The sequence below is a fragment of the Lipophrys pholis genome, assembly GCF_963383615.2.
Source record: "Lipophrys pholis genome assembly, chromosome: 1".
NCBI classification, from domain to species: domain Eukaryota; kingdom Metazoa; phylum Chordata; class Actinopteri; order Blenniiformes; family Blenniidae; genus Lipophrys; species Lipophrys pholis.
The window spans coordinates 13976527-13997826 of record NC_137635.1 but is presented as its reverse complement, the minus strand read 5'-3'; the positions used below and the strand labels follow the sequence as shown (position 1 = coordinate 13997826).

Here is a 21300-nt window from a genome sequence, read left to right as displayed (position 1 = left end):
TGGCTTCGCCTCCCGTCGGCGCCCCCCTGGGAACAGCTCCACCTCGCTGCGTCTGCACATGTAAACCTTCATTAAACTCCTCACCCTATTAATTTCTCAATCATTGAAAGAAGCCGTTTGAGCGTGTCACGCTCACCTCCATTAGGACCCGCCTGTGCCTCATAAAGCTCTTCATATGTGTCGGGACGAACGAGGCGTTAATTGAAGCCGCCCGTACATACGTGAAGGAGCCGTCAGATTAATCGATACACAGGGAATATAATTAAAGAACATGCGGGGCATCACGGCGTGTTGGCGCTTCACCACCTCTCTGACACGCTGTCGGTGGTGCAGAAAACGGAGCGCTGATTATGGATCTGAATAATGTAGCGTATTATTAGCCCCTGTCACCTCCATAACCTGCAAATTCAATCCTGTGGCGCTTTGGTTTTACCCACAGCGCCAACTCTTTAACATAACACCGTCGATTCGGACGGAATCATGCACCAGAGTGCCGCGACACGGCCTTTCACGCGGCACATCGCCTCATTTCCATCCAGTTAAGAAGATGCAACCAATTGCTGCAATGCTGAGCAGCAACTGTTTGACTCAGCAGAGAATTGCAACCGAGCAACACAATACAACGCTGTTCAGACATTATGTAGGAACTCTTCAATAGATGAGGACTGTCCCGTCCACAAACTCCACAAAACAAGACAAAAATCTCTATTTCCAAGAAGGGCAATCTTATTTATGGGTCGTAATGATACAGTATGGATGGATGATGACGTTGGATTGCTACTCCGTGTGACTCCCAGCTATAGAACTATCAAATCCCAGGAGAATATGGACTGGGAGTCATGACACTCTGGAGGCCGCCATGTTTGTTATTGTCCATCTACTGAGCATGTGCAGAACAACTGTGTACCACAGCGCATGACCAGTAGCAACTGCCTCGAGTGTCGGGCCTCCCAGTCCAGATTCTCCCGGACTTGGTAGTTTTAGAGTTGACAGTCACCGTAGTAACAATCCTACTTGGTTGCAGGTGTGTGTGGTTTCATTCCAAAAACAACCAACACTAACAACACCGTTTTCAAAACGTCGCTGTCTAAACATCAGCGAGGCCTAAAATCCAACGCTGACTTGCAGAAGTTTGTTTCTGCAGCTCTGCGGCGCTGCTTCTCTTGTCTACGGCAACCGTACGATGGAACATGTTTCAGAACTGCTTCTTCTGAAAGACTCATTTTAAAGTAGCTTTTTATTAGATGTGACTTATCAATTGTCACTGCTCTTCTGGGTTTGGACTAGTTTCAGACAGCGACTTTGCATGACTCGTGCTGGTTAAAGTGAAAACGTAAAAGAAGGAAAATTCTTAGATAAAATGTCTCTGACATTTTCTGACACCATTCACAAACAAATACACACACACACACACACACACACACACACACACACACACACACACACACACACACACACACACAAACACACACACACACACACACACACACACAAACACACACTGATGGAGGACGATCCTCTGAAGTGATGATGCTGAGGTACACACTTTATTTCCTCTGAGGACACACACATGACAAGGTCAAGTTTTAAATACGCACACGCGCGCACACACACACACACACACACACACACACACACTGGATGGCCTGTGATGCGTGTTGCGGTTGTGAATCCTCTCTGATGTTTATAATCTACACAAAGCTTCACTCTCGGGGGGCCTTTTCAAAGAAAGAAACACCGATGTGTGTGTGTGTGTGTGTGTGTGTGTGTGTGTGTGTGTGTGTGTGTGTGTGTGTGTGTGTGTGTGTGTGTGTGTGTGTGTGTGTGTGTGTGTGTGTGTGTGATAATTAGCGCTGCTGCAGGGACTCCGTATTCAACCTTCACCAGATTAGCAAACTTTATAAAAATCTGTGTTCCACTGCATTTTAATTCACTTCCTCACGTTGCCTCACGCGCGGCCTCGTCTCGCCGCTATCTGTTTACACGAGGCGGCGGTGATGAGTTCATATTGGCGGCTGAGGGACAATGAAGGACGCCGCCTTTTTCTATTTCCACGACAGAGAGTGAATAAACTTATTTCTAAAAAGAGCTGCTGGCGTCTGATTGTTCATTTTAAACACTGGCAGCGGCAATCAGAGACGTCCCCATGGATTTATAGTCGGACAGACGGCGACCATCCAATCAGCCAATCAGCTGCCGGTTACCCTGGTGATGTCAGGGAGTGAGGCAGAAAAGAAGAAAAAAAAGACACAAACTTGAGTGGGAGGTCTCGGTGTCCTTTAAACTCTGGACTGTGTTTAACACAGCATCTCACTTAGGCCTCCTTTACACCATGTTCCAAGTGAAAACGCTTCATTTTCACATTTTCACTTTACAAGTTTTCACATTTACATTGAAAAACGATGTCTGTTGACATGGAAACGCAGACAACGGTGTAATTAACATGCCAGACCTCAAGTTGGCGCTGTTTAAGTAATTATTTAATGTTGTATTTATTGATTTATTTCATTTTGGCACGTTTGGTCCTTCATAGTAGCAGGCTTTTTCAAGTGGACTTGTTGAATTTTTTCATTGAAATTGCCTTGAGATGTTTAAAAAAAAGAAAAAATTGATTAAATTGTTTTAGACCTGGTTGGAAACTTTTTGGAACTTTTGGACACAAGGTCTATGATCTATTATAGAAATCAGTTAAAAGCCTTTCAGAGACCAATGAAATCGAGTTCAAAAGTCATTTAAAGTCCAATGTTTGTTTGAAAAGCTTCTGAAACTCCATAATTAGTCTAAAGGTAATTCAAGGTAAAGCTGAAATAGTCCAAACTCAGTGTGAGAAAGTCCACAAAGAATCCAGGCTCACCTTAAATGGCTCGACACGTTTTATGAGGCTCATCCATAATCATCCTGAATGTGGTTTATCATCAGAATCAAAATATATTGAAAACAAAATCCGATGTTAAGGCCGTCACAGAGTCTGTGATTGTTAAAAAATATTTGTGCAAAGTCGCTCTGTTTCTCTGCTCATAATTAACATGAATCTTTCCGAACAGTTCGTTGGATTTGAGTTTTTGTGGATTTATTCCTCTTCCTGATTACAAATGTGCTGCTTTCTGTCAGACATAAATCGACAGGAGCCGCATTTGTTCTAATCTTTGTTTCCCTCCAAGGATCAAACTTTGACAAAGTGCTGCTTTCTTAAAACTTTATTTATTGCAGACATATGGTGGTTTTTTTTTTGTTTGTTTTGTTTGATCCGAGACACAGAATTGAAAGAATTCAGAAATCCTAACAGCACATCTGTCTCTCTTTCTTCTTCCCTCCTGCCACTGTCAGCCCGCCTAATGCGTACTCTCTTTATGGGATGTCCAGGAGCTCCGCGCTCATTCATCAAACATGAAATAAAAGGAGGGGGGGGGGGGGCATATAATTTTTTTGGGGTGGCTTTTGAAGGAAAAGAGTAGCATATCTGTCTTGTTTCATGTATTATGCACAGAAATTAGCAAAGCTTTGAGTTTTCAAAAGCACAAATTGTTGCTAACGACTCCAAATTACCTCGGGGACTGAAAATCTGCACCGTCTGAGGCTCATTTTCATCCTCCAACATTTCTAATGGATTCATTTCAGGAAGGCTGCTAACAATGTCGTCTCTATTATGGAGGGATGGGTGGGTAATTTCTATCCTACACACACACACACACACACACACACACACACACACACACACACACACACACACACACACACACACACACACACACACACACACACACACACACCCAAAAAACTGCAGCCCTCCTCGGATCCTCTCCTCCTCTGAAATGAGGGAGAAATGAGAGACGATGCAGACGGCAAGAGAAAAGAAGTCGATACTGAATAGATTATTCTGATTCGGTCACTCTGGAGGTTTTACTGCAGCAACATACACTGAGGCGCCAAGAGGATGTTGTCAGTCATCCGTCATGGAGTAGGAGCTCCCACCTGCACCTACTGCCGCCATATTAGGTGGCCTTCTAGTGGTTCCATGAATTACCACCGAAACGACGTAGGAAGAACTAAAGATGTGCTGCTTTGATGGCATCAGCTGGAAGCCGAACCATCTCAACGGCTTCCCAGGAGGCTACAGCGAATACTTTGGCTCACAGGTGGAGGAAGACTGGTTCACCTGCGATAATCATGTTGTTCACATTTATCCTCCACACTGACGATTCAGAGCAAAGGTCCAAATTAAAGAGTTGAATCTGAACTTATAAATTTCATTAATAAAGTTCTATACAAAATGAAAACTTTCATTTTTAGCCTCACTCTTGTCTCATACCTTTGGTCTCTTCTCATAGCCTCAGACTCTTCTCATACCTCTGGTCTCTTCTCATAGCCTCAGACTCTTCTCATACCATTGGTCTCTTCTCATAGCCTCTGTCTCTTCTCATAGCCTCAGACTCTTCTCGTAGCCTCAGTCTCTTCTCATAGCCTCAGACTCTTCTCATAGCCTCAGACTCTTCTCATACCTCTGGTCTCTTCTCATAGCCTCAGACTCTTCTCATACCATTGGTCTCTTCTCATAGCCTCTGTCTCTTCTCATAGCCTCAGACTCTTCTCGTAGCCTCAGTCTCTTCTCATAGCCTCAGACTCTTCTCATAGCCTCAGACTCTTCTCATACCTCTGGTCTCTTCTCATAGCCTCAGACTCTTCTCATACCATTGGTCTCTTCTCATAGCCTCTGTCTCTTCTCATAGCCTCAGACTCTTCTCGTAGCCTCAGTCTCTTCTCATTGGCTCAGACTCTTCTCATAGCCTCAGACTCTTCTCATACCTTTGGTCTCTTCTCATAGCCTCAGACTCTTCTCGTAGCCTCAGTCTCTTCTCATAGCCTCAGACTCTTCTCATTGGCTCAGACTCTTCTCATAGCCTCAGACTCTTCTCATACCTTTGGTCTCTTCTCGTAGCCTCTGTCTCTTCTCATACCTTTGGTCTCTTGTCATAGCCTCAGTCTCTTCTCATAGCCTCAGACTCTTCTTATTGCCTCAGACTCTTCTCATTGCCTCAGACACTTCTTGTAGCCTCTGTCTCTTCTCATAGCCTCGGTCTCTACTTGAAACCGCACGCTGCCTCAGTAGCCTCGGTCTCGGCATTGATCTTCCTGCGAAGCTCAGGCATATCTCTGTAGCCTAGTTCTACCGTGTAGCCTTAATGGCTGTTTATTCTATTCTATTCTATTCTATTCTATTCTATTCTATTAAAGAATGAGAGTGGTCCGGGCAAATTCTGTCTAACAGTCGTGGAATCCGAAAGCGTTTTAATCAAAACTCTCTCTTCGCTAACTCTTCGCCTCCATCTTTTTTCTCATTTCTCAGCGGATGGGGGATGGGGGGTGCGGTTGGGGGAGGGGGTGGGGGGGTTCCTCAGACCTCGGTTGGAAAACCTCTGGAGCTAAATGGTGGCTCCTTTTAGAAGATGGAGAGGTTATCTGTCGGTCGAGGCGAGAGCGTTAACGCCTCCTGACACGTTGTCCTCGCTCTGAGGCCGAGACACCGACAGCCAATCGGTTGGACGACACATCAAAGTCCACCGGGGGCGGGGGGGGGGGATAAAGACATTAAGCGTTAGTGTTGTTATTGCTGGCTAACATCATCCTCAAAACTCGTCGAACACATCAGGCAAACAGGAGCAACACGATTAGTTACTGATCGGAAACCACTTTTGATAGTATTATCACTGTTATTTAAAGTAGGGTATACTCAAACGGATCCACAGCTTCATGATTATTCACTCACGTTATTGCTCACAGATTACTATAAGCTAAATTCGCTTTTAACAAGTAACAGTAAAAGCAGCTTAATGCCGATCAAGCGCAAAAAATTCTCCCATTATCACAACATCACAGGCCCCGCCCACACCGTCTGATTGACGACAGCTCTGAGACCGTCAGGTTAAAGAGCGCGACGCCTCCAAAAGTCATATTACATCTTCAATTAAAGCAAAGAAGGAGGAGGTGAAGTGGAAATATGAGAAAAGAGGTGGAGGAGGTGAGAAACGCTGTCCACAGAGAGGGGAGCGGAACTACAACGTCGCCTTGAGGAGGACGGGAGGAGGGAGGAGACACTCCGCTGACATTTGGAGGAGAATGCTTGAGGAATTCTCCTTGTTTGTTTCAGAAAAGTTTCAGACACTGAAAACAATGTAGTTAGCATGCCAGGAAACGAGGTGGCGCTGTTGGTTGTGAATGTGACGGTTGCAGTGGCTTAGAGCCACCCAAAGCACGACAAAGTTTTGTTGACAAATTTCATTTGGTGGAAAATTGCTAAATCGGCTGTTTTAGTCATGAAGGTTGCAGACCCCTGGCCGAGCCTGAGCTGAAACAAACGCTACGGTCATGGATCATTTGATAGCTCGTCTTAATTAGCCTGGGACTTAACTAGATACTAACTCCTTGTGCTTAATGTTGAACAAAAAGTAATTGTAAAAAAAAACAGCTTTAAGTTAACTAAAACTCTAAAACCAAACTTCTCATTAGCGTTGAGTTTATGATACAGAGCCCTCAGTTTAATAAGTCCCTCTAATACAAAGTTTCAACATAATAATAAAAAGATTTAACAATAGATTTCCAGGTAAATGTCATAAAAGTTGGCACAGGATCCAAGTATTTCAGGATGTTTGAGTCTTCTGTCTGTGACAATCTTTTTCAAACTTCATTCAAACACTGACTTTATTACCGTCTCAATAGCAACTTCAGTATGAGAAGCTTTTCTGTTGGAGCAGTTAAATACAGGTTCAAACACCCGAGCAGGGCTGGGAAGGTTACTTGAAAACTGTAATCCATTACCATTACAAGTTACCTGTATAAGAAAGGAATCAGTAACTTACTCTAAGTACTAAAATACAAAAGTAATGTACCATGGTACTTTTAGTTACTTTTGGATTACTTCACCAGCAAACAAAAAAAATAAAGATAAGAAAGAATAGAATTGACATCTGCTCAGTGTACTGACAAATCTTATACACAACATACACAAATTGCTGTGTGTAAGATTGCTCTCTCTCTCTCTCTCTCTCTCTCTCTCTCTCTCTCTCTCTCCAAAACAAAATGATGTCGCAGTTTCCAGTCAGAAAATGCGTTTCAGGCGTGGGATCGTTGTTGCAGTCTGCCTGAAAGCGTTGGGAAGTGTCGCAATGCCAGTGGACGCCGCATGTGTCAGCTGCATTTCTAGTTGATGCAGTCTGATTTTCTATTGTAATCCCGCTAAGTAATCCCAGTTTTTATCTAATGTACCTGTAACGAGATTACACATTCTTTTATGTACTGTAACGGATTACAGTTCAATTTTTTTTGTATCCTAATTATGTAACACACGTTACATGTAGTCCGTTCCTCCCCAACCCTGCACTCGAGGTGATCAAACCATGTTGTTTCTGTCTGTTTCCATAGTGATTCACGCAGGTTCAGAGGCTAACGTTAGCTCCTGCCGTCCCGATTCAGGTCAAAGATACACTTTTGGTTTTTTTTTTTTTTTTTTTTAAAAACACCACCCTGCAGTGAACTAAAGTTTTCCGTGAAGCCGTAATGACAGTGTGTTCCTGACGAGTCCTCCATTATGAGCCGGGCTGATGTGTTTTCATAAAGGCCAGCCGGTCCCCAGGCGAGTCGCTGTCTCCGCTAACGGCGTCTCATTGTGCTGACTTACGGCGGCCATGTTGCGCTGAGCGGCGGTAATGAGCAGCTCGCAGCACGTCACGAGTCTGCAGCCACATAATGAGTATTTATGCTCCTCCACTCCCTTAAAAACTCTTTATCTCATCAGCAGATGGAAGCATACAGTACGTGACTGTGCAGGTTTTAGCACCAGAGCTGCTTCTGGATTTAATTTATCTGCTTCAGTTGGATTCATGCAAGTTTTTATAAAATACAGGTAATTACTGATGTTTTACAGTTTGTTATTGTGCATAATTCTTTTTTTAAATATCTGCCAAGTTATTCCTTTTCAGAAGAAAAGAAGATCTGTTTCAGACCCAGGGAGCTCATCAATAACTATTTATGATTTCTAGAAAATCTGAGCTTACCGTACATTTTCAACTATTGTGAAAACCTCAACTTACTTCGTTATTTCTTTTAGAAAACAAGATAACAAACATAGAAACTGAAAGTTAGCATGTATTTGCTAGTTTAGCATCAGTTAGCTTGTTAGGTATCAGTCACAGTGTAGACGGAGGTGGTTCTCATTCCAGGCGAAAGTTTAGAACTTCGTTAGCAAACAAGCTTACGAGAGAGTTAGCAAACTTGTGTCAGTCCGTCTCCGCTTGTCCAGGCTAGTTTACATAGGCAGCTAGCAATTTGCAGCGTCACTGCCGATCTCGATGCCAAATTGCTTGCTATGATTGCAAATGCACAACTGTAAAATAAACACTACCAACGAGTTTCATGAAGTTTCGGAACCAATCCTTCTACGCCCCTAGCGTCATGGTGCCAAACTACTTCACAGTACATACAACCTCCATACAGAACTTCCAGGGGTGACGGGACTGCGCAAATGCTACACACTCCCCTATGTTTACGGTAGATGCAGTAGTATAAGCCTTGTGTCCACTGCACAGTATGTGCTGGTACATTATAGGATTTTGATTGTTTCCACTGACAAAAGTTGTGGATAATACCAAAATTACCGTACCCAACCGTCATAAGATACCTAGCACATCGTTATGGGTTCCATGAGGAGGAGTTATGACGCAGCCGTCTGCTGATTGGCCGTGACGATCGTCAGCCGTTCATACCGTCCCGTTGTTGTACACATGCGTCACTTAACGCACTGTTTTGTTAACTCGGTTTATTGAAATGTCGGCGCACTACACGGCACCCTGGTCTTCCGACGAGGTGCAGACGCTCCACTTCTCTTCATTCCACCAAATGTGTTTCCACGTTCGATGTCACGTAGTGATGTCACATACCTGCATCGTTACATAGCCGTTCACAACCCCGCCTACATTTCAACAGAACTCGCTGTGGTGGAACCACGTAACAGATTTGGGTGTAAACAAGGCTATAGGTAAGCCTTAGGATGTCTTTTCTGCACGTCATTGAGAGGAACAAGAAACAGGAGTCCGACATGGACATGATGAAGAGTGCAAACAGAAAACATTCAAACGTGTTAAACTGCTGAAAAGTCTCATTTCTGGCCTGCAGGCAGCCGACATTCCCCCGACTCAGCTGAGCCTCGCTGTCAGTCTGACGCCTCGTTACACATCAGGAGGGAGGGCACTGCTGGGAGCAGCAGTTTCAGTACAGGATCTCGTCCTCCCCCTCCTATTCCTCCTCCTCCTCCTCCTCCTCCTCCTCCTCCTCCTCCTCCCCCCATCTCTGGCTGGGTTTCGGGGTCCGTTGTGACGGTTCAGCAGTTCAGCTGAGACGGACGAGAGTCAGGACTTCAAACCGAGGAGATAATTTATCGGCTTGGGTGTTAATGAAGAATATAACCCCCGTCACCCCACCCCCACCCCCACTATCTCCTTCACATGAAGAGGAACAAGGGGCTGAGATCAGTTAAAGGACAGCAGCGCTCAGAATAGCTTCCTGATTATGAAACAATCCCCCCTCCTCCTCCCCCTCCCCCTCCTCCTCCTCCTCCTCCTCACTGACTTGACATCTCTACTTTAGGCCCGTGGCGTTTACGTGACATTATAAAGCGAAAATGGAAAACTTGATTGCATTTTGAGGGAATCTGTTTCCACTACAACGGCACTGAAAACACGGCCTTTTGAAAACGGCTCCCAAAACCTGTAGGGGGTAGTGTAGCAAGAAGCACGAAGCCATGACAGCCAATCAGAATCCTGGAACAACCGTCACCAACTGTGATGTAAATATCCGCCTACCCCCCTTTAGATGCAACCGGAGACACAGAATCTATCCAAATGTCCACTGTGGCCAGAGTTTTCCTTTGTGGTGAGTCGTAGTTGCATTTATGAGTAAATGCAGAGAAATATCACAGTTTTTTCCAAATACCCAGGTACGAGTAAACGTGGCCTCAGCCACAATGTGGAGAAGCAGAAGAGGAGAAAGTCTGTCTCTCGCATGCAGAGAACAAAAACGTGTCCAATTAAATTCAACAGTTCATCAATTAAAAATTTTCTAACCTATTTTATGATTTTTTTTTTTTTAATCTTGTGTAGATTTTTTTCATTTAGTTATTTTGTATGGATATTTTAATATATATAAATTCATATTTTATTCAAAGAAAATTTTGGGAGTTGATACATTTTCATGTTTTAAGTTTGCTTTTTTAAATTTATTCTCATTGCTTCTTAAACAACAGTGACTCAATATATTTTATTGTGTCTTTATTGGGAATTATTGTATTTGATTTATTTTTATGTTGTTTCAGGGAGTTTAAATATTTTACATTAAATTAATTTCGGCCTCCGAAATTAACATATTTGGTTTTATTGAATATAACATTATCATCAACAAGTATATATATATATATATATATATATATATATTTAAAAAAAGTCTAATCCGTGATGTATTCAATTGAAGTGTAGAATAAAATGGAAAAATTATTAATAGTTAATATTTAAATTAGCATTTGCAGCTCATATCCCTCCCTGTCTGATCTCTCTGTTTTAGATAAAATTGTTCCGTGTTACAGTAACATGAGCATCAGCAGTTAGTCACGGGTTTTCCTATAATATTTGCGACACGCTGCTTCACGACTTTGGTGCTTACATCCCCGCACATGTTGAAGCGGCCGGCGCTAACGATGCTAATGAAGACGTCCTGTCAGAGATTACCGAGCGGGTTCTCGTTTACTGCCAGCAGAAGTTAATCACAGTGCAGTCGATGGCGGCTTCATTCTTCTTCTCTGCTCTTAAAGTGCCCCATTTTTCATCCGACACAGTGGGGTTTGTTTTTTTTTTTTTTACTTTTTTACTTTTTAAAAAAATATATTTTTATGCCTTTACCATCTTTGTCACATTGAAGCGTGAAAAACACTCACAAAGCCATTTAATTGCACAACTTCACGTCGCACAATGAGTCTCTATTCAGAGGAGACGTTTTCCACGGGGCTCTGAAATGAATCCCTCGGTGCGTGTAAACTCCTGCTCAGCTGTTAGTGTCCTGGCTAATCGATAAGCGCACGCGTGTGTGCGTGCGTGCGTGAGTGTGTGCGTGTGTGTGTGTGTGTGGATCGATGAGAGCACAAATACCAACAACAGACCGAAAAAGAGTGAATCGGGCTGTTTACCGCGTGTTGCCGTGGCAACCAGATTCTCTTTAATAGAAACGGCAAAGAAGAAAAGCTGCCCCGAAACACAAACATGAAGCTCCTCTTACGTGCAGACTGCTCTCTGACAATGGTTCACAGGGGACAATGGTTATCAGTTGTGTCCAAAAAGAGCGGTTTTTCATGTTCGCTGAAGAAGTGTTGTTGAAATGCGATAATCTCTTTAAGAAGTGTTCACAGACCATGGTTGTTTTAAGACGTGTTGACAGATTATGCTTTTATAAGAAGTGTACACAGTCAATGATTTTTTTTTAAGAAGTGTTCACAGTCACTGGTTCACAAAAGTGCTCGGAGACAACGTGTTTTTAAAAAGTGGTCACAATAGAAAATGCCTCTTTTCAATATTTACAGAAGATGATTTGCAGAAGTGTTCACAGCCGCTGGTTTCAGAGGTGTTCATGAATCCATGCGGTGAATACCTCTCAGTTTTTAATGCGTCGCTTTGTGAAAGTCGCTATCATCCTCTCATTGGTTCACTTTGGTTCCTGGGTTTGTCTGTAATCTGATTACTATGTAACTCCAGTATTTCTAAACATATTCCAAAGTAAAAAGAAAAGAAGAAAAAAATCAATGTATTCACGTTGAATCAGTAAACCTGAGTTCAGAGACACTGATAGTTCTCCAGTGGTGTATCAAGGTTCCCGAAGCCTCACAATGGGCCGACGGACCCGCCGCTGCCTTGGACAATGGCTCTTTTCCCTCCTGGCAGAATTGAACTTTGACGACTGAGAACTGGTGTCAAACACGTGAAATCATGATAATAACCCTTTCATGTGTGACAGAATAGAATCTTTTCTCTGGACATTATATAAGCCGGACATTATGGACTCATGTCTGTGTGGACTGAATGAACTCTCACTGCTCTTTCAGCTCATTTTCCTGAAAGGGGCGTTTTGTTGTTTGGGGCTTTGAGGAGCGGCAGATTTCTTTCTCTTTATTTCATTATTTTTTTTTTTTGCACCTAATTAGGTCAGGGTGGTTTTGTATGTGGCTGAAAGTGTGATGAATGGAAACATGCCTTAGTGGGTTGTTGGCACGCTGCGATGTCTCTTCATTTTCCTTTTCTGTGAATCCTCACTGCTCGTTTGTCTAATGTGCTGCCTGCCGAAATCCAAATCCAAGCTCACCACAACAGAAAATTGTCAAATTGTGGCCTGCGAGCGGTGCAGCGTTAATTGAAGCGGCGTGTGTGTGTGTGTGTGTGTGTGTGTGTGTGTGTGTGTGTGTGTGTGTGTGTGTGTGTGTGTGTGTGTGTGTGTGTGTGTGTGTGTGTGTGTGTGTGTCTGCATAGCAGCCAATGACGTGTTTGAAACTTAATGTCGTGCTGCTGTTGTGCTTCAGTCAGCACTGTTTACACTCTTCTTCTTTTTCTTCTTCTTCTTCTTCTTCTTTTGCCTCTCCTTCTCCATCCCGTCTGCAGCTGGCGACGTGGGACTCGGTCCACGGTCTGAACGGCAGCCTGAAGGAGAGCCGGATCGAGAACGGAATGCAGGGTGTGACGGTCAAAGTGGTGACGTTGCTGGTAGGTGACACGTGAAGGGAGGTAAAGGCAGAGTCATACTCGCAAACACAATTGCACAAGACATGTGCAGTGCGTGTGTGTGTGTTTGTGTGTGTGAGTGTGTGTGTTTGTGTGTGTGTGTGTGTGTGTGTGTGTGCGTCATCTTTTTGATGTGAGTTAAACTTTTGATTCAGTTCGTCCACCACACACACACACACACACATTCGATCCAGTGAGAATCTCCTCCAGGCGTTCCTGTTGTTCTCCTGCTCGGACTCGACTTCCCTCAGCCAAAACTTTCCCTCCACACCTCCTTCTTCTCCTCCCCATCGATCCCTCGTGGAGGATTAACGCTCCGTGATTAGTTTAATAGATACAAACAGCTCAGAGGTTCTGATCCCTGCACCGCAGCGCCGAGACACAAGTGTAACTGAGCGAGACTAATACCTTCACCCTGTCACTCATCCTGCAGCTGCAACACAGCCAGGTCTCAGGGCTGCCAGACGCTCGGCTTTCGCCAGAATCAAAAACCTTCTCGCAGAGAAAGTATAAGCAGACGTTGAGTTTCCAAAACAGACGGACTGAAACCAACGAAGGGTCGGACCTCTAGGAACCTGCACTGCAGGGCTAAACAGAGAATAAAACTACAAAGCCCACATGCCAACACCAGCATGCCTTGACTGGTTTATTGGAGACAATGGTTTTCAGAAATGTCCATGGGTCCATGCGGTGGTTTCCACTCCAGACTCTTGTCTGTTCAGAGCAGTGAAGCCTGTTTGTGACTTTTGTCCTTGACAATGATTTTTCTCTAAAAGTCGACTATCTTTGGAATTCCAATAATCTTTCTTCTGTAACAAAGAATTGTTTCCAGTCTTAAATTCCTGTTTTCTTTTATTCTTTTTTTTTTTTTTCATAAAAAACAAATCCAATCTCCTCACCAGGAGAGCGGCTGTCAGGTTTGACAGGTGCTGTGTGAGGAGATGTGGAGGAACAGACCATCAAGGACAGTTTCATTTGTTCTTCTCATCTCTGCACTCACTCCACGTTTCAAAACCTGTGATAAAACCTGATTACTCTGAGTTTTTTGTGTTTCCCACTCATGTCCTCGTTGTTTGCAGTTTGTTATCACGCAGTGAAGCCGTCGCTCTTCTCTCTCTCCCTGCAGGAGGATCCCTTCGTCATGGTGGCTGAGAACATCCTCGGTCAGCCCAAGAGGTATAAAGGCTTTTCCATCGACGTCCTGGACGCCCTCGCCAAGATCCTGGGCTTCAAATACGAGATTTACCAGGTTGGTCAAGCACCGTCTCCTTTCAGGAGCTCTCAAACTCTCCTTCCGGTCTTGTTCTGACTGAATTTGATTGACCTTCACACTCAGGTGGCCGACAGTAAATATGGATCTCAGCTCCCGAACGGCTCGTGGAACGGAATGATCGGTGACCTCATCAACAAGGTAGAGTTAGGCCATGAGAGTTTCCTGCTAAATACTGAACTTTGGTCCAAGTGAGCGCTCTGAAGTGTGGTTGTGCCTCGGCAGAGAGCCGACCTGGCGGTTTCAGCCATCACCATCACGCCGGAGCGGGAGAACGTGGTGGACTTCAGTAAGCGGTACCTCGACTACAGCGTGGGCATCCTGCTGCGGAAGCCCGAGGAGAAGATCAACATCTTCTCCCTGTTTGCGCCGTTCGACCTCGCCGTCTGGGCCTGCATCGCCGCCGCCATCCCCGTGGTGGGCGTGCTCATCTTCCTGCTGAACCGGCTGCAGGCGCTGCGCTCGTCCTCGCAGCAGGGCGGCGCGCCGGGTCAGCCGGTCGGTGGCGTGGGGTCGGGCTCGCTGCACAGCGCCATCTGGATCGTGTACGGAGCGTTCGTGCAGCAAGGTGAGCGAGAAGACAAGCCTGAACTCAACATTAGCGTGCTCGGCTTCAACAGATCGCTAACAGAAGATATGTAACTATTTTTAAAGGAACTGATTACTATTGGAAAATTATATCCAAGTTTACTTATGATTGATACTTTAATCGCTCATTGTTGTCCACAAACTCTACTCAGAGTACCTCACTATTCCTGAACAAAGTCAGGCGTTCCGAGAGAAGCATGAAAGGCATCCCACTGTAACTGGCATTAGCACTAGCTTGTATCCATAGTAGCTGTAATTAGCATTAGCAGCGTTCAATAAATGTGAGCTTCACTCTACAAACGCTGTCTCCATGTTGAAAGTTAGTCGTGGAAAGCTTTCAGTTTATAGGGCATTTTTCTCCAACTGGCTTATGTAGCAATTAGCATTAGAACAGACTAGAACTTTATTTATTTAGCACTTTTCACAGACATGAGTGACAAAGTGCTTTACAGCCTTTAAAAACAGAAGAAAAAAAATGATTTTGTGAAGCAGTTCTGTTACTATCTCATCAACCTCTAGTTTATTGAGCGACGACTAGCCTCAGTATTCCTAAACCCTATTCCATTGTAAGTAGCATTAGCAGTAACTGTATCTAACATTACGTTTTGCCGTACCGTACTGTACTGCACACTGGAAACAAGGCTTGTCGCTTGTGGTCACTGCATATTTACATTGCTGCTGTCATGATCACTACAGCCCCAGCAGCTCAGTGGTTTGTTTGTGTGTCTCTTTTAATTTAAACTTGTTTACCAGTAGCAGCTCCTTCTCTCCACCAAAGGGCGACATGAATCTGACCCTCTGGCCTTCGGCACTGCAGTGTGGCGCCTCTCGCTCATGAGGCTGGTAAAGAAGCAACTTTGAAATGTGCTGACAGGGTTTGAATCTGGAGGCGATCCAGCCCATAGATATATGTTTAATAGCATATTAAAGTATAATTAGCTTTATTTATTGCAACAAGCAACCTCAGGCTGTTTGGAGTCACTCGGAAAGTCAATCATAAAACTGATCAATGTCACCGAGCAACCGATGTGATATCACTTTATGCTCAACTTTTTATGATCACCTTCCGTACTGTCCTCAGTTATTAAAGATTTCATCTGTTTTTGACCTCCGAGACGTCCCCACTTCACTCGAGAACCGCCACAAGAAGTGTGAAGGTTACAGACTGCAGACTCCTGACAAAAACACAGACACACACACCGGGTCACCTGCAGACACACGTGGACACACACACGCACGCACACATACAGACACATGTGCAGACACACAAAATCACAACCACCCATGTGACCCAATTATGCTACAGTGACAGTAAAATACATGACCCCCCCCCCCCCACACACACACACAGCAAATGTGTGCACACAAAAATGTTCATGTCCACAAGTGTATACACACACACACAGGCACACAAATGTACACAAAAACATAATCCCCCATGTGACAATCATGCTGCAGTGCAGGTGTACACTGAAACTAATTTTGCCTGCACACACATACACACGGACACACACACAAAAATAACAATTGTGCACACACAGAAATGCATGTGCACACTAAAAATACACACTGGGCACGTGTATACACACACAGTGTTACCCTGCAGAGGCGCCCAGCTGCATCCATTATGGGCTGGCAGGTTGCCTGGGAAACCTTTCAGGGCCTAACAGGTTGTGATGGGATGCAGTCGTGCGGCCGCTCTGCTCGCTGTAACAAAGCACCGAGCTCACCTGCCGGCTGAATCACGCTGCACAGGTGTGCGCCCGGGTCACCTGGAGCAGTCGGTAACACGCAGGTCACAGGTTCGATTCCCCCCGTCGCAGCGTGTGACCACCAACTCCTGTGTGGGTGACTACACCCAGAGATCTGAGTAATGACCTGTGTGTGTGTGTGTGTGTGTGTGTGTGTGTGTGTGTGTGTGTGTGTGTGTGTGTGTGTGTGTGTGTGTGTGTGTGTGTGTGTGTGTGTGTGTGTGTGTGTGTGCGTGCAGGAGGGGACGGCGTGGTCAGCTCGGTGGCTTTGAGGATCGTCATGGGCAGCTGGTGGCTCTTCACGCTCATCGTGTGTTCGTCGTACACCGCCAACCTGGCGGCGTACCTCACTGTGTCACGCATGGACCATGCTATACGGTAACGCACACACACACACACACACACACACACACACACACACACACACACACACACACACACACACACACACACACACGTAACCACCTGACACAGTGGTTCGGGCTTTAATTAATGTTCTTTGGTTTATAATAGCATCTTTATGTTTGGTATATTTGGTGCATTTGCTAATTAAAAGTCGCTCTGTCTGCGACTGTGATTGTTTTTTTACGACAGACTTTCGTCGGACGTGAGTTGTATATGTTTGAAATATTGGCGTGAGAGGATTTCTTTTTCCTTTTTAAAGCCTCATAACTCTGAAATGTTCATTCCTGTCTGACAGGCGGGCACTCAGCTGCTCATAAAGTCACACTTATATTATATCCCAGTGTTACGTGATTTAATGAGGAAAATCTGCAGCTGTGCACCGACTCCTTTGCAAGTTCAAGACTTTTAATAGTTTCAAATATCAACGTGAACATTTCAAAATTATGTTGTTTGACTTTGCGGCTGCGCGGGAGATTTTCTTTTTCTTGAAGCTTCACATCTAACTTTATAAAAACACTTCAGAACATGTTATACTTTAATACTTACTGTAATTACACACAACGTTCATCTTTTATTGGTCTTTTATCATTTATGAACAAGTATACAACAGAAAAAAATACTATAAAATATTTACTTTTATGTGCGCGACAATGGAAAACTGAAGATAGGAAGACCAAGATAAAAAGCATTAGAAAAAAAAAAAAGCATTCACAGCTTCAGCATGTGCAGTTTAAGAAGCTTTGCTGTATAAATCATGGCAGTTCTCTTCTACGTTTCTTCTTTTCTGTCATCGTAATTCATACATGAATCTTAAATTAGTAACTGTATGAAGAGGCTTCATTAGCGTGCAGTGATTGGATGCCAGCGTGTTTTCCTCGGAGCTGTGGAGTTTGTTTGTTTTTTCCTGGCGATGAGACGGTTCGGAGATAAGTTTGAGCGGCACATTGTCGCGTCACCCTGGAGCTTTTTTGTTTAAAAGGTTTTCGCCTCACTTCGTTTCCCTTCACACAGCTGCTGAGTTCATATACTTAATGCGTTTCTAAAAAAAAAAAACAGAAGCAGTAACATTTAACCATATACATTATATATTACTATTCCGATAGTAATGCAAAAAAGTTTGAAGCAAACACAATCTGAGGTCAAAGAGAAGGTAATGCTCATTAAGATTCTAGTCATTTAAGTTCTCATTTTTGTGCGTGCCGAAATTTCTTTAAGTAAAATGTAGAGGCGCTTGCTGTTGGACAGAACAGGAGTTTCCATTACCACAGAGTAAGAATACCATGAGATCCTGAGCCAAAGCAACAAAGACACATTGAATATGGTTTATTTTGTCACACCTGAGCCTCGCCCATGAGCTCGTTAGCAGGCAGCGGCCTGGCTGTTCTATCTTCGGTCTCATGTGACGTGAACCTGCTCGAGTTTTTAAAAATAAACTCTATAAGTTTTCTGCGTCAGAACCTGCAGTTGGTGAGTTTGAAGGTGAAATCAGAGGACAGAACAAGAAGCTAAAGCGTTGGTGACATTTCAAGTTTTCGACAACGACTTCACAGACAAACTGACTTCGGACCCTCGGAGTGCTCCCCCCACAACAACCTGCTGCGGTGTGAGTGATGTCAGCGGCGAGGGCGAGCGGCAGCACTTTAAGTCGTCCTCGCCCCCGATTATCTCCCAACATCAAAGCCTCTTTTCATCTGTCGGCTCGTCTCGAGCCTCATTTCCTGTTCGGAGCGCCGAAGGCTCGGCCGCCGAGAGAAGACGCCAGCTCTGTGTCCATTCAGGGGGGGATGGGGGGGGCTGATTACAGCCCGTCAGAGCGGGGCAACCACGAGCTGCTGCAGGTACTCAAGATGAGTCATCAGGTGGCCGGCGTCCTTTTAACCATCTTTGATGTTAGCATAATGACAGCAGGTACCACCATCACCACTGTTCAGGTATCTGGTTGACAAAGTTCCAACGTCTCTCTGAGGAATATTTTAAGGCCCCGTCCACACGAGCCAAGAGAATCTTCTTTCTCCCCGTCGTTCTTAAAACAATTTCTGTCCACTCGTCACTATGATCCCGGCTCAAAACGATGTGGTACATATTCCAAGCCTTTAGGTGGCACTGTAACTCTGCCACAGGAATACACCAAAAACACAGAAGAAGACATGGAGCATACTTATATTGGAGAATTTCAAAATCTGACCTTATTAAACCGACTACATCAGTAGCTTCTGCGGCTCGATCTGGAGCATGGAATCCGCCATTGTTAAGCGACATCGCGTAGAGGGTCGCGGGTTGTCTGGTCGAGAAAAGCCAAGGCGGCATTTTTAAATTCCCCTCTCTGAAAACTGTTTCCACAACAGTTTTCAGGCTCCCAAAACATCACGTCGTGTGGATCATCGGCCAAAAACGATGCGGTTCCATGAAACAGCATTGACGTGTGGACCGCCCCTAAGTTTATATCTCAATCAGTGGGACTTAGATTATTGTCATAATCATTACCATTTTCAGAGGAGTTACTTATATTTGATGATTTTTAAGAGGGGTAAAAGCTGCAGTCTCTCAATCCTGCTCACTAAGCTAATTGTTAGCTTCAGCTTTAGCATTAATGAATTTGAGTCGCTCTTGATCACTGACGTCACAATAAGCATTCAAGGTTGTTGTCTCCCTCTCTTGCTCAGTGAGCGCACTGTTAGCATTAGCTTATAGAGCATCTTCCTCCTACTAACTGATGTAACTACAACTGAACTTAACGAGTGAAATCCTACGGACCCACACAGTGCTGACAACACCACAATAATACAGCTACGTTAGCATTAGCGTTACTGCGGTTGTAATATTTGAGATATAAAGAAGAGCCAATCAGCTCAACTGGTTTTGTCTGGTTTTATATGTTTTGTGTTTCCTGGTTTGATCTCGTCCTTTGCTGAAAAAAACGGAATAAATGAAGCCATGAGGACCACACACACACACACACACACACACACACTTCATATGTTATTCCAGCTCCACTGTACTCAGGAGCCATTTTCTGGAAGAGACACCCTACTCTACTCTACTTGACCACTTCTTTGCGTCTCGTTCTGACCGGGTTCATTTGAAACAGAGCAATTTAGTCTGAAGTGGTTTTCAAGTGACTTCAGAGCTGAAAGCAACATGAACAAATCTGCTGGGGGGGGGTGAAACAAAAAAAAGTAACCTTAAAATAACCCACTTATGGTCGTCAGATCAAAAGTTTAATCCAAAAACGGTTCACAACAAAACATCAGAAAAATATAATACACACATATAATAAATTACTGTAATTGTTGTTGTGCAGTCAAACTATTACAATCACAAGATAATCAAACATACAATCCTTCGTTTTTACAGTACATACACGTTAAGTACGTTAAATGGGAATTAGGACTTTTCCACTTGGTAATCTTAAGCATTCCCAGTTGCATGCCAGAAGCACAGATCAAGTTCCCAGTTTACAGCAATTCTCAACTCGACTTTGTTCAGACACTAGAATGTAAATTTTTTCATCATTCATGAATGCACCAACAACCATGTTAATTCAGCATAGTTACCAACATAGTTCCATTTCCCAAACAACAAACATGGCCCAGAAGTTGGAAAATCCCCACTTCCAAACAGTTATTTTCAATGAGCTACAAAATGGCCAACTGGGAAGGTCCTATTTCCCATGTTCATAGAACTCACATGACATGACCAAACAACAAACATGGCCGCCTGCAGCATTGGCGTTCAACTATCTAAGCAATGATAACGCAAATTTCATGTGAGCCCTCCCAAATTGGAAATGGGACTTTCTGAACTGGTATCTGTAGTTTCCAGGTACCTGAATACTGAAGAACCAAGTTTCTCTATCAATACAACTGGAACGTTTCCAGCTTGAAGGCCATTTTATTCTTTCCCTTTGAAAAATTATAACTTTCTGAATTTCAACTTACTCATGAACACCCCAACAGCTCATGCAAGTGGGAACTGGGATATTTGCAACTTGGGAAGGGTGTTTGTCCCATTTTACAGCACTAACAGGATAACAGCAAACATCCAACTTGTCTGTCCTCCAGGTCTTTCCAGGACCTGGCTCGGCAGATGGATGTGGACTATGGCACGGTGAGGGACTCTGCCGTGTACGACTACTTCAGGAACAAAGGAACGAACCCTCTGGAGCAGGACAGCACGTATGCCGAGCTGTGGAGGACCGTCAGCCGGAACGGAGGCCTGGATTACTCCGTCTCCAGCCCGTCTGAGGGGATACGCAAGGTAATCACAGTGCAGGCAGTTGCTTCACTTTTATTTTCTTTTTTTTATTTATTTATTTATTTATTTATTTATTTATTTATTTATTTATTTGTTTATTTATTTAGGGGGGGTCTGCATGTAGTTTTTTGTGAAATATATATGAGATATGTTTTCATTTAATCAAAACATTTATATAATAATAAACAAAAGTCTACATTTAAGGAAAATAATTAATGTAAAGATTTCC

At 44.0% G+C, this 21300-nt stretch overlaps 1 protein-coding gene across 1 annotated transcript in view; it reads left to right on the top strand.

Moving 5' to 3' along the window:
* The window catches only part of grid1b (glutamate receptor, ionotropic, delta 1b), a gene marked incomplete at its 3' end in the record, with an annotated part of 396484 nt that overhangs the window by 355367 nt on the left and 19817 nt on the right, over positions 1–21300 (top strand). Inside the window, exons 9-14 of the mRNA XM_080480861.1 lie at positions 12684–12785; positions 13930–14052; positions 14140–14214; positions 14299–14641; positions 16652–16790; positions 20879–21074. Of these exons, the coding sequence (XP_080336987.1) occupies positions 12684–12785; positions 13930–14052; positions 14140–14214; positions 14299–14641; positions 16652–16790; positions 20879–21074 (978 nt within the window). The remainder of the gene's footprint in view (positions 1–12683; positions 12786–13929; positions 14053–14139; positions 14215–14298; positions 14642–16651; positions 16791–20878; positions 21075–21300) is intronic.